The 12,609-nt window shown below is 38.1% G+C and overlaps 1 protein-coding gene across 1 annotated transcript; it reads left to right on the plus strand.

The window, feature by feature from the left end:
- Positions 1-1,372: 1,372 nt before the first annotated feature.
- On the plus strand, positions 1,373-12,399 carry CSTA (cystatin A). Its single transcript, XM_007098318.2, has 3 exons — positions 1,373-1,519; positions 9,304-9,405; positions 12,271-12,399. The coding sequence occupies exons 1-3, from the start codon at positions 1,454-1,456 to the stop codon at positions 12,397-12,399; spliced, it is 297 nt and encodes a 98-aa protein (XP_007098380.1). The 5' UTR covers positions 1,373-1,453.
- The last annotated feature ends 210 nt before the right edge of the window (positions 12,400-12,609 follow it).

Genomic DNA, 12,609 nt, shown 5'->3' on the forward strand with positions numbered 1-12,609 from the left:
AAAAATATATTGTTAGGGATAAAGCAAAGCACATAATAGATTATGTGATAGGATACCATTTGTACCATTTATACAAGGAAAGTACATACACTTGTATATATATGTATGTAGCTAATTATATATATATATATATATATATATATATATGTACATATAAAGAATATCTCTGAAAGATACAGAAGCTGGTAACAATAGTCTCTAAAGAGTAGAAAAGTGGCTGAGGAAGAGTGGGTGAAGAATTCCCTATACTGTAAATTATTTTGTTCCTTTTGAACATTTTTATCATATGTATGTGTTACATATTCCAAAATTGAATAAAATAATAGAGCTAAAAATTCACACAAAACAGCAATTTTGTTTCTAGATAATTTGCCTGCAGAAGCCCTCACCCATGTACAAAAGGGGGAAAAATGCAATTTTGTTTTTAAGGGTAAAAAACTAGAAAAGCCAAAGTCTTCATAAGTAGGGGAATAAATATGTAAAATGTGGACTAGCACATAGCAGTCAGATAGAGACAATAGATGATATACAGATAGTTAGACAGATAAATCTATCACAAGAAGCAGTTAAAGGAAATAAACTACATTGGTCTATCTGTGTATCAATATGGAACAACTCAAAAACATGTTGAGCAAGAAAAAAGCATAACACAGAATATATGTTTAGCCTACAATTTAAATGAATTTTTAAAAACACTAAGTAAATGTGTAAAACTCACAATGTATGTAGTTTACCTCTGTGGGGGGTAAGGTTGGGAGATGGGAGTGGGAGGTCGGTAATATTTTATCTTAAAAACAACTACAAAACAAAAAAAAAAAAAAGAAAAGGAACAAAGGGACGATAGGTAAGATAAAATGTTAAAAGTTTTAAATCTGGATAATAGGAATATAGGTGTTTGTTGTTTTATTCTTTGTGTTTTACTGCAGTTCTAGAAATGGTAAAAAAAAAAAAAAAAAGGTAAAATACAAATATCCAGCAAGTTTCTCCAGATTGATCCTTCTACTTTCTTTATAAAGTCAAGTAAATTCTAAACAATTAGCCTTGACATTATTAGTAAATACACCCTTAAAACACAAAATTTTGTATTAAAGCCTTTAAAACATTAGGAAACCCTGGTCATGGCTTCAGATTTCATTTCTCAGATGCAATAGAAGAGAACCCTTGTCAAAGAGAATGCAAGGAAGTCTGACTCCTGCGACAAGGTGACTTGTTGGGCACACCCATTTGTCCATCCCCAGCCCTCATTCTTCCAAATTCCTATTAGCATATTCTGTTGAGGAAGCAGCATGGCTTGCTTCAAGACATACTCATTTTCCCTGTGCCTATTTGCTCTTTGTGAAAAAGAATACTTTCTGGAGGCGGGGCTTGTTGACTCTTTAAAAACCAGAGTCTCCACGCTTACCTGATCACTTCAGTTCCGGCATCCTGCCTAGCAAAGAAGCAGTTAGTCAAAATGATACCTGGAGGCTTAAGTGAAGCCAAACCTGCCACTCCAGAAATCCAAGAGATTGCTAACGAGGTGAGTTGATGTATGTCATGAAAAGGATTGATTCAAAATCTTGGTTCCTAGGTCAGGTGTGTTAAGTGTGTGGGTGAACATGAAAACTAGAACACTGGGAAATGTGTTGTGCTTTGTTCAGCCTTCCCTACAACTAAAAACCTTTTCAGATGAAACCTCTAAGAATCCCAAATGTGAGAGCGATCTCAGGCAAGTAACATCACTTCTCTGAGCCTCAGTTTCCTCATTTATAAAAGAAGAATTTGTATTAGGTCATCTTTATAGGCTTACAGTGTATGATTCTAGGATTACTAATTCGGTTTGTGATCTTACCAAATGGAGGCAACATGTAATTAAAGTCTGAGGTTGCTAACAATTTGACAAACTAGACTTTACCCTCTCTACAGGGAATTTTTTTAATGGGTTAAATGAAGAACAATATTGCAAAGATACCATTTACAAACTTCCTGCCAGTTTGAATAAATAGAAAATATTTTAGTCTTTTAGTATTTAGAAGATGATTAAACTAGTATGGAAGAGGAGTGGCACAGTCTATGGTGATTCCAAAATTGATAAGGGTGAAAACAGAACTCAATGTTTTCAGCAAGTTGATACATTTTTCTAAGTGTTCTTTGATTAGATATCACCTAAATAATAAAATTTTATTATATTGCATATTTTATGAAAAGAAAAAATATGTAAATTGCCATTTTAGGCCTGTAAATTGTTGCCCTATTTTCTTATCTCATTCCTTGTTTTTCTCTCTGAAACTTCTTTCAATGACACTGGCAAACAATATTAGCTTCTTGTGTGAATGAGAGAGATAGGATCCTCTATGTTAGGGCTCTGGAATGCTTTCTAGAGATTAGATGCCTGGAATTCTACCACTAGTTCTTTGGGACTAAATGTTTCCCTTTTAAGAGTTCTTTTAAAAAATACTTTGGAGCTTATTTTTCTTGTAAAGCAGAATATTAAGTCATTAATACCTTTTTTTGAGTCCTTATATCAGGTCAGTGTCCTCAAACTTCAGTGTGCACATGAGTTACCTGGGAGTCTTGTTAAAATGCAGATTCTGACTCAGTAGATCTGGCTGGGATGGGCCAGAGAGCCTGAATTTCTAACCAGCTTCCAGGTGATGGCCCTGCTGCTGTCCATGACCTCACCGGCCTACAGGACTAGAGATGCATGATATCCAAGAGACCTGTGGGAGATGGGCTTTCTAAAAGCAAGGCACTGAAAAAAAAATCTCAATTCCATTTGTGAGATGAAGATCACATCTCTTGCTCTGCTGGCAGAGCTGTGAGGGCAAAATAAGATGATGTGCATAATAATGACTTGGAAACAAGAAAGAAACATGCATAGGTGAGGCATCACAGTTATTTGCTTCAAATCTTCACCTGAAATCACCCCTGACCCCGGAAAATCCCCCTGAGACTCTCCAGGGACCAGAGCTGTAAGAAAGTTGGGGAATAACAGATTTGATAGAGAGAATGCAGAAAATTTTAATCATTTTTTAAAAGCCTATCTTAGCAAGAATAAATTTTTTAACAAGAAGCTATAAAGTTATAAGAAGGCCTTGCGTTGTTAAAAACATTCATCTGTGAGCCACATCTTAAATGATGAAATTAACTTGCAAGTGTGTTTCCTGCTGCTTACCTCAGGCTTACTCTGACAAGGCTTATCCCATCAAGGAGGTAGAATGAGAGATAGATATTAACAGTAGCTATGCCACCCCAGAAAGGTGCTTTGCAGTTTTAAAAGCCTTGTCATCCATTTGGCCAACCTCTCATTTGATCTTCATAACCCCTAGGGCAGGGAAGGAAATCATCATGTCCATTTTTCAGGTGAGATTTCAGACTGAGATTCAAAGAGGTTAATAACTGCCTGGTTAAGAAGCTGGCCTGTCTTAAGATTTTGACCACCTGCCTTTTCCACTGTAAAGTGGCAGGAACATGGAGAAGTATGTGGGTTGAGGGAAATACAAGGTATGGTAAATTGCCTTCTCTGTGCAAGCAGCCAGCCTCAGATTTAAATCAATTTGAGAAATAAATATGAATGAATCATTTTTTTTAATTTTAATTTTTTATTTTTGAGAGAGAGAGAGAAACAGAGTATGAGTAGGGGAGGGGCAGAAAGAGAGGGAGACAGAATCCGAAGCAAGCTCCGGGCACTGAGCTGTCAGCACAGAGCCCAATGCAGGGCTTGAACTCATAAACCCTGAGATCATGACCTCAGCCGAAGTCAGACAATCAACTGACTGAGCCACCCAGGCGCCCCAGAATGAACCATTTCTTGAATATCAATTAGGTGTCCAGGACTGTGATACATAAGCGTGCTTTGTGCTGATAGCTCAGAGCCTGGATCCTACTTCAGATTCTGTGTCTCCCTCTCTGTCTGCCCCTCCTCTGCTCACACTCTGTCTCTCTCTCAAAAATAAATAAATAAATAAACTAAGAAAAAAAAAAGAAGATACATAAGGACTTTAAGACATTGCCCCTGCCCTCAAGGGGTTTACACTCCATTTAGGGAAGTCAAGATAACTGGGATGTAACATAAAATATTTTTTAAATCATAGGGTTGGAAGAGGAAACACATTAGAGTTTGCCCATCAAAGCTCTTTCTTTTTTTTTTAAGTTTTTTAATTTATTTTGAGAGAGAGGAGAAAGAGCACAAGTGGGGGAGGGGCAGAGAGAGGTGGGGATCTGAAGTGGGCTCTGTGCTGACAGCAGAGAGCTTGATGTGGGGCTCGAACTCACAAACCGTGAGATCATGACCTGAGCCAAAGTCGGAAGCTTAACCGACTGAGCCAACCAGGTGCCCCAAAGTCCCTAACTTTCAAGTGAAGAATTACTGTATAGTAGTTCAGCTTATCAGGTATTAAGCTCTCAGTTATCATTTAGCTAGCTCCCCTCTCACAAGAGAACCTTAGGGGGCAATTCCCAATTAAGTATTAGAAGGTGGAGGAATGGTCATTTAGGAAGCACTTCCCATCAATTATGTAACTTATCTCCCTACAAACAACCCCAAAAGGCAGTTATTACCAGAACCACTTTTAGATGAGGAAATATAATCAACACCTTCTACAAGATTATAGAATTAGTTAGGTGCCCAGTCAGAGCCAGGCAAATGGGTAGGTGTTGGTAGTCATACACTTAGTAGGATCTTAGGGGGTCTCAAGGAAGAGCACTAGTACCTGTCATTTACCTTGTAATTTTAGATCTTTGATGTTTTTTATGTATTCTTATTTTTTTAAATCACCTATTAAAATGCAGGAGCTTCTTAGAGCTGAAGTTTCTTCTTAGAGGAGCTTCTTAGAGGAGCTGAAGTTTATCAGCTTTCACTGTCCTTATCAAAGAGCTTTTTAGTGGAATGCCAACTGAAGGAAGAACTCCATTTGGGAGGCAAAGGAAGGATGGAGAAAGCTATCTCATAGAGAGGAGAAAGCATCAAAAAAAAATGAGAACTGCAGGTTTAAGGAATTTGATATCAAAATGAAAGAGGGATGTTGGACAAAGTCAGAAAGAGAAGAGAATCAAACAAAGAGCTTGGGGTCGAGGAGACTTGAACATTTCCAAAGGCAGACGAAAAGAGTGTCCCCATTCTGAAGATAGCAGAGACTGAATGGTAATTGTGTATCATGTATTACTAAAGGATAATAATTATTCTTGGGTCCAGAGTACATGTAGAAGAAATCCCCTTTCCCAGAGTTCTTTGTGTTAGTTGAGGATCTCTGCTATCCCTCTCTTCTACCCTCTTTCCTTTCTGGAAAGACAAGTTGTCATGAAGAAAAACAACCTCACTTTCTTTATTCGGAAAACATTATATACACAGTACCATGTGAAATGTTATAGGGACAGAAGGGACACAAAAATGGTTTCTGCCTTTAGAGAGATTTACAAAATAGATTGGAGATAAGAGATACACTCAAGGAAATAACAAGCTATACTTGACCCCATCTATGAAAAACTGTAATATGTGTAATTAAGGACCGAGTGGCCCTACCAGCAAAAGCCTCTAGATCATTACTGCTGATCCATATCTTACATCATATGTTAAAAAACCAATGGATGAGAATTCTGAGTAATTTTACATGCAGGAAATAAATGTTATTTCAACAGTTACTTTTAGAAATAAGAGCTATTATTATGCATGCACAGGTAGATACAACACACACACACACACACACACACACACACACACACACACACCTCAGTCAAACTTAATTAGTGAATGCCATTCCTGGCAAGCACAGACCATAATACCATACAAACATCCCCTCCGCATACCATCATGGACATCACACCCTGGAGCTTAGTATGTCACAGTTGTCACTCACCCACACATTTGTATTCTCTCTGACAGCAGCTTCCTCATCAATCCCACTGCCCCACACCCAGAGAGCCTGCCATTCAGCCACACTACAATCATTCAGGCATTCACCCTCCCATCTTCATCATAACATGCCTAAACCAACTTGAGCATTCGTCCAGCCTGGACCCATGGTGAGTGGCTTCATACACTCTTCCACCCCTGATTTCTGTTGACCCCATGAAATTCTGGCATTCCAGCCCTCAATTAGAGATCACTCCCATTGCCACCACTTCCTCTTCAGCTTGTGCTCCAGATCCAGAGAACTTTGCCAAGGAAGTTGCAGAACCACAGAAACTCACTCACTACAAATTTATGAATTCATGCCAGCAAACAACAGCAACAGGACCCTAGGGCTTCCAGAACATGCTTTCAGTCACAGCCTGTTGGCCCTTTTCTAGAAACTCCAGAAAGGTGGACCTGGACCTTCTCTCTCCTTGGTTTCTCAATCCCTCCATCCTCATGGCCCCTCCAGTAGGTATCTCAGTCTCTTCTCTTAAAAGATTGCAGTCATCTGGTGCAAGAACACTCTGATTCCTTTTCTCTTGCTGGATCTCATTCCTCCCTCCAGCCTAAGACTCTGCCCTCTGTTCTTCAGTCCACCTTTCTTCTCTCATGTCAGATGCCATCATTTCTTGTGTACCAGTTGCCTTGCCCCATATTTGTCCCTTCCCTCAAAACATGGTCAGATGACAAATGTCTAAGTCACTTCTCATCAGCCCTACTATACTTTCATGCTACTGCCCAAACTCTCCTTCCTTACTCTGTAAAACATCCCAAAATATACCTTACCCATGTTGCCTCTATCACATTTCTATCCATTCTTCCCTAAATTATGCATAGCCCAATGTTTCTGAAGAATGATTACAGATAGGGAAAAGCCATAAGTGTTAGGTGCAGCATGGGATCCTCAGATCCCAGAGAACTAACCATTCACCAAGATTCATGCTCTGCAGCAATTAAAAAAAAAGAAAAGAAAAGAAAAGAAAAAAAAATTTGAACATCTCTAGGGTAATTGTATTTTGCCAGCTGCTCCTTCCTGATAGGATCCTTCCACTGGCTGGGGCTCAAATGACAAACCCACACTGTTTCTTCTTCCAGCATCTCAGCCACCACCATGCATGGTAGGCTGAGGAAAGTGAATGTCAACTGTGTTCAGCTCGAGGTCTGTCTATGTACTATCAGGTCCCAGACCACCACTCCCAGCTGGCTTTACCCTCTCAGCACCCACCCTTGGGGAGTCTTTCAGCACCAAGTTGCCTTCTGAAAATTAAAGTTTCACTGACCAGTTCCTTCCTATTCTTCCCCTTTCCTGCTCCTCAGCTTAAGCCTCATTACCCCAGGTTCATAGCATCCAACGTTAGAATAATACCAGTCTGTTCTACCGGGAAGAGAGAGCAAGGCTACAGGTTATAAGTAGAGTGAACCTGAAATCATGGCACACAGTCTGATAGGTGCCAATGCACTTACTGACACAAACCAGACATTTGAAGTCAGCTCTCTTATGGAAAATTCTGGACTTGTGGACTATATAGATATAGTGGAAAGGTTGCAGATTTTGATCGATTTTAAGACGGAAATAAAGTTTTCTGATATGCAGTAAAAAAAAAAAACACGACCAAAAGACTGGAAACCAGAAGGAATACAGATCACTGCCACTGATAAACCAGATACTTAAGCTATCAAGCAAGGGATTTAAAACCTTAAATAACTGTAATTAATAATTTTTCAGCCTTAAGCAGTCATGTTCTCCTCACAGCCTTAGGTCCCTCATTTGTAAAATGAGGTTTAAATAGATAATGTTGGGTTTAGGGTAGAGATTAACCCTTTCCAACTTAGCTCCTAACTTGACTGGTACCCCATATTGGATCAGAAGGATTAGACAGAGGAAGCAACAGGCCAGTAACTCCTCTCCTTACTTGACTTCTCTCGGCACTCCTGTCTACTTTTTTCCCGTTCTCCTGCACCCTACCTCTTCCCATTTCCGTTTGTTTGGTTTCTTTTTTCCTCATGATTTGTCTTCTTCCTTTGTCGACTTTGGAGCTTTATTTTCCATCTCAAGAAAGCAATATCACATTCTTCCCATCTATTCTGAAGGTCACAGGAGAAATGGGTGGTGGTCTATGAAGTGTTGTAGCCTCCAAAGTAGTCTGAGAACTCAAAGAGTTTGGAAATGTCTACATCTTTGAAAACAGTTCTGGTACCCAAACTGAGGTGCTGATAGAAAAGGATTCAGGACATCTGCCCACTGATGGGAAGGACTTGATATGGCCTTGGGAGAACCCTAGATGCATGGGAGACCTGTCTAAAACACATGAAATGCTTTTGTGATGGGCAGGGAGGCAACTTCCCAATAAATAAGGTATAATTGAACATACATGTCTATTTCCTTTTCCTTCTAAATGATAGGAAAATATTGCAGGGTAAAGGGCATAAAGCCAACAAATAGAAAGACAACAGGAGATAGGCAAATACCACCTCAGAGATACTGACAAAACTTTGGAAGATGGAAAACAGATGAACAAGGGAAAATTACTGGACCATCTAGACAAAGCCTAAACCACAGACGGGAATGATGAGCCAGAAGTAAGTGGATTCATGGTGCAGAATTCCAAAGTGGCTCAAGCACTAGCAATGCCAGAAACTTATGATGACAAGAGTGAGGCATGGGGCTCCAACCAGGAAAACTGATGACAGATCTGTATGAGGAGATTGCCCCCAGATCTTTCCCTTTCACTCCCTTCTAAGCTGAAAGATGATAACCTATTACCCATCCCCCACCCCCACAGAATTCTGAAGATCTACTCTTAGCAGAAATTGAGTCAGAGAGAACACAGTGGACACTAGCATTATCAGGCTCAGCTGAGGGCAGGAATGAAGGACCAATACTGAAAACTGGTAGATTAAGTGAAAGTTCACATATTGAATTTGAGACTTTCATTCCCTTGTCATGTTTGGTTTGGGAATGCTGCCATCAAAGCTTATAATTCCCCTGTGGTAGACAGAATGGTGGCCAACATCCTAATCCCTGAATCCTGTAAATGTGTTATCTTACGTGGCAAAGTGAATTACAGCTGTGATTAAATTAAGGATCTTGACACTATTTTTGTAACTTTGAGTCTGAAATTATTTCAAAATAAAAAATTTTTAAATAAAGTAGTAATTATAGCTCTCCCATCTTTATCAATCAAAGATACATATATTAGAGTTTTACTAGTGAAAACGTTACCATATATTGATTGCCACAAGTTGATGTAACGCAACAAAATTTGACATTTTAGTTAGCCCATGTAATCTTATTATCCTTGAAATACTGGAAATAGCTGTCATTATCATGTTTAAGGACCTTCAGAAACACGAGGTTCCCAGGCTTGTAAATCACATAAATGGAGTCCAATATAGCTTTGATAATGTGTTTCCTCTTTTCTCTTCTTAAGGTTAAACCTCAGCTTGAAGAAAAAACAAATGAGACTTACCAAAAATTTGAAGCTATAGAGTACAAAACTCAAGTGGTTGCCGGAATAAATTACTACATTAAGGTTAGAGTTCAACATCCACCTTGGCACTAAAAGATACTGTATTTCTCATTTTGTATGATGTTCCCTGTCACCTCCACCATATATTTTGTCCCTCTGGTTGTGCTAAATTAAGATGTCTATCCCACATGAAACTTCCCAAGTGGTAGACTCTCAAATTGGTAGATAATGGGATATTCAAACCATGTTTCCTGTGGATTTAGAAAGCTTTCTTACATTGATTTCTTCTAAATGACAATTATATTTTATAAATTACAATTTTCAGAAATTGTATAGAAAGAGATTTCATTAACAGTTCCAAGCATGTGGCCATGGCTGCTTCCTATGGGAAGCGGGAGGATGGTATCTCAGTTGCCTGAAGGCATGGAGCTGAACCACATGCTATCTTGAAGCTTATTCTACCTCAAAGCTTTGTGATTCTACATATCTAATTAAATGGATTTTCGGAAGGACTTAAAGTAATTTAAGGTGGAAAAATAACTTAAACCACTTTTGTCCTTTACATAAGCGTTTTGATTAATACAATTTGAATAATTTTGATAATTCAATAAGTGGAGTCAATTTGTGACACTGCAGGTACAATTAAAAACAGTGGAACATTTAAAATAATTTTAAGATTAATTTTATAGCTACATCAATAAATTAAATGATGCACTATCTAGTTGTAATTGAAGAAAATCGTTATGAAGTTGAGAGGGAACCGTTTCAAGTCAACCATAGATATTTGGGAACAATTTCCACCCTTTGGTATTGAGATGACAATTCTGATTTAATAAATAATAACAACAGACATTCAAATGCATTTACTTAATCTTGACAAAACCATTTTACCAACACACACTCTGGCTTATTCCTCATTAACAATAACTACTTAAGATATAACATTTTTGAAAAATGTTTTGAGCCAAAAAATAAATTAACCAGTCCTAACCAGCTGAGCATAGGAAAATTGCAACACTGAGTTATATAAATGGATCATCCCAGTCCTACCATATTTGAACTCCTAGTATATGCCAGGTCCTGAGGTGGTACACATGAATGAGATCCTACTTTATCCTCAGAAAGCACTGGCATTGTTTCCTCCTTTCTCAATCTGCTTTCTTCACAGCTGAAAAAGAATGTTCTCCAGTAAAAAATGATTTTGTTCAAAGACAAGAAGCATGCCATCAAAATTGAGATCATTGTTTTAATAATTTATGATTAGTCCAAGTTCATAAACTTCATATATTAACCAGCTCATGTATGTCCTTAAAAGCTTATCAGAAAACTTGAAATTTTCTTCCGTTAAGACCACCTGCCTCGTCAGATTTCTCCTACTGGATTACAGTTCCCTCATTACTTCCTGGCCACTGTATCTAGTTGTTGATCTCTGCTTTGAACCACTCTCTAAATTTAAGGTCTTGCTGGTGATGTGACCTCTGTTCTTTCTCAAGTACCTATCAAGAGGCAGGTGGTGGAATGGAAGGGCTGCAGGCTTTGGTGTCAGACAGTTCTGGCACCCTTGAACCCTTGTTTGACTTGTTCACTAGTCAGTGCCTGTGTAATTGAAGCTCCTCATCTTCTCTAAGCCTCAATGCCCTTGTCTGCACAATGCAAATAATAACCTACTTTGCCAGGTGTTGTGTGGAATAAATGAACTGAAATTTACTAAGCACTTATAATTTGCTCTGTTCTAAGAGCTGGACATGTATTATCTCTTTTAATCCTCTCAACAAATTTATGAGGTAAGTATGATCATTTCCCCTATGTTACTGGCAAAAAAATGGAGCCCCAGAAAGATGGGGTAACTAATAAGGTCATATAATTGTAAGAGCAGAGCTAGGATTTGAATCCAGATGGTCTGATGCTTAACTACTGGCTGTGCTGCATCTAACAATGTATGCAAAGGCTGATGCCCTGTTCCAAGTACAGAATAAATGCTTTTAAAGGGTTACACTGTAGAGTGAAAAGAACGTCGACATTAGAGTCTGGATTTCGATTTTGACTCTGTCACTCATTAGCTGAGAAATTTATGGAAAATTACTTTATCTCTCCTAATCTGCTTCTGCATCTGTAAAACTGTCATTGTTCCACCTTCCTTCAGACCTCATAGTAAGAAGTATATAAAATGCTCATCATAGCCTCTGAATCACAGTAAACATTTGATAAATGGTATTTGTTAATTAGGAAGGAACATCAGAATGTAAAAAATATTATTATAAGATAAACTTTCATTGTTTCAACCAAGAACAAAGGTAGACATTCTTACCGTGATTTTCTAGGTCCCAGACTCCTGCCCAAACTTCCATTTCAATTTCAATACCAATGACTTCCCAGCAAGATCCCTTTATTTTAGGAGGGACACTACACTGTCCACCCCCTGGGCCCTGCTTAGTCCTACTAGTGGGTACTTACAAAGCAGGTTCTACTATAGATATGGGAACCACACATCCCAAAATTTCTAGGACAATTCTGATTTTCTCCTCCCTTCTCAAACCATGCAGCAAATAAAGTGTCCCAATTTGGAAGTCAGAAAACAGAATCAACAAAATGACGGTCACATGTTTTCTTGTTCTGTGCATCTTTGAAAATGAAATGCAACTCTGAACTTTCAGACTGTAGGAAATTTTATAAAATAAAATAAATTAAAATAAAATAAAATAAAATAAAATAAAATAAAATAAAATAAAATAAAATAAGGACCTATGCCTCTAGCCATACCCTTTCTCATAAAATAAGAGGGTAGATTTATGAAAATCAAGGGTCTAGAAATGCTATTCCCAAAAAGCTTATTTCAGTAAAGTCTTTATAGTCTGTAGATCTTTCACTTGACAGAGATCCATTTGAATGAATCTCTTTTTCATTGTTTTTTCTTTTTTTATCTTTTAGGTGAAAGTAGGTGATAATAGATATATTCACATTAAAGTATTCAAAGGTCTTCCAGTACAAGATTCATCTTTGACACTTACTGGTTACCAGACTGGCAAAAGCGAGGACGATGAGCTGACAGGCTTTTAGCAGAGCATGTTCCAAAAGTGGTCTGGTATTTTCCACTGGCTACTGATTAACGATCCTTGCTAATATATGTAACTATCAATAAAGAAGCATTCCTTTTCAAATAAATTGATTTCTTCAACTATTTCTCTTCTACTGTGTTAATATTAATTATCTTTTCTTTCTCAAAGTCAAATGATAAGACCACCACCACTGCCACCACCTTCCCACCAT

This window comes from Panthera tigris, chromosome C2 (assembly GCF_018350195.1).
Source record: "Panthera tigris isolate Pti1 chromosome C2, P.tigris_Pti1_mat1.1, whole genome shotgun sequence".
Lineage (NCBI taxonomy): Eukaryota > Metazoa > Chordata > Mammalia > Carnivora > Felidae > Panthera > Panthera tigris.

Excerpts from the sequence above, each read along its gene's own strand:
- CSTA (XM_007098318.2), top strand. The coding sequence starts at position 1,454 with ATGATACCTGGAGGCTTAAGTGAAGCCAAACCTGCCACTCCAGAAATC. Across the intron at positions 1,520-9,303 it reads TCCAAGAGATTGCTAACGAG|GTTAAACCTCAGCTTGAAGA; the intron begins GTGAGTTGATGT and ends TCTCTTCTTAAG. Across the intron at positions 9,406-12,270 it reads GAATAAATTACTACATTAAG|GTGAAAGTAGGTGATAATAG; the intron begins GTTAGAGTTCAA and ends TTTATCTTTTAG.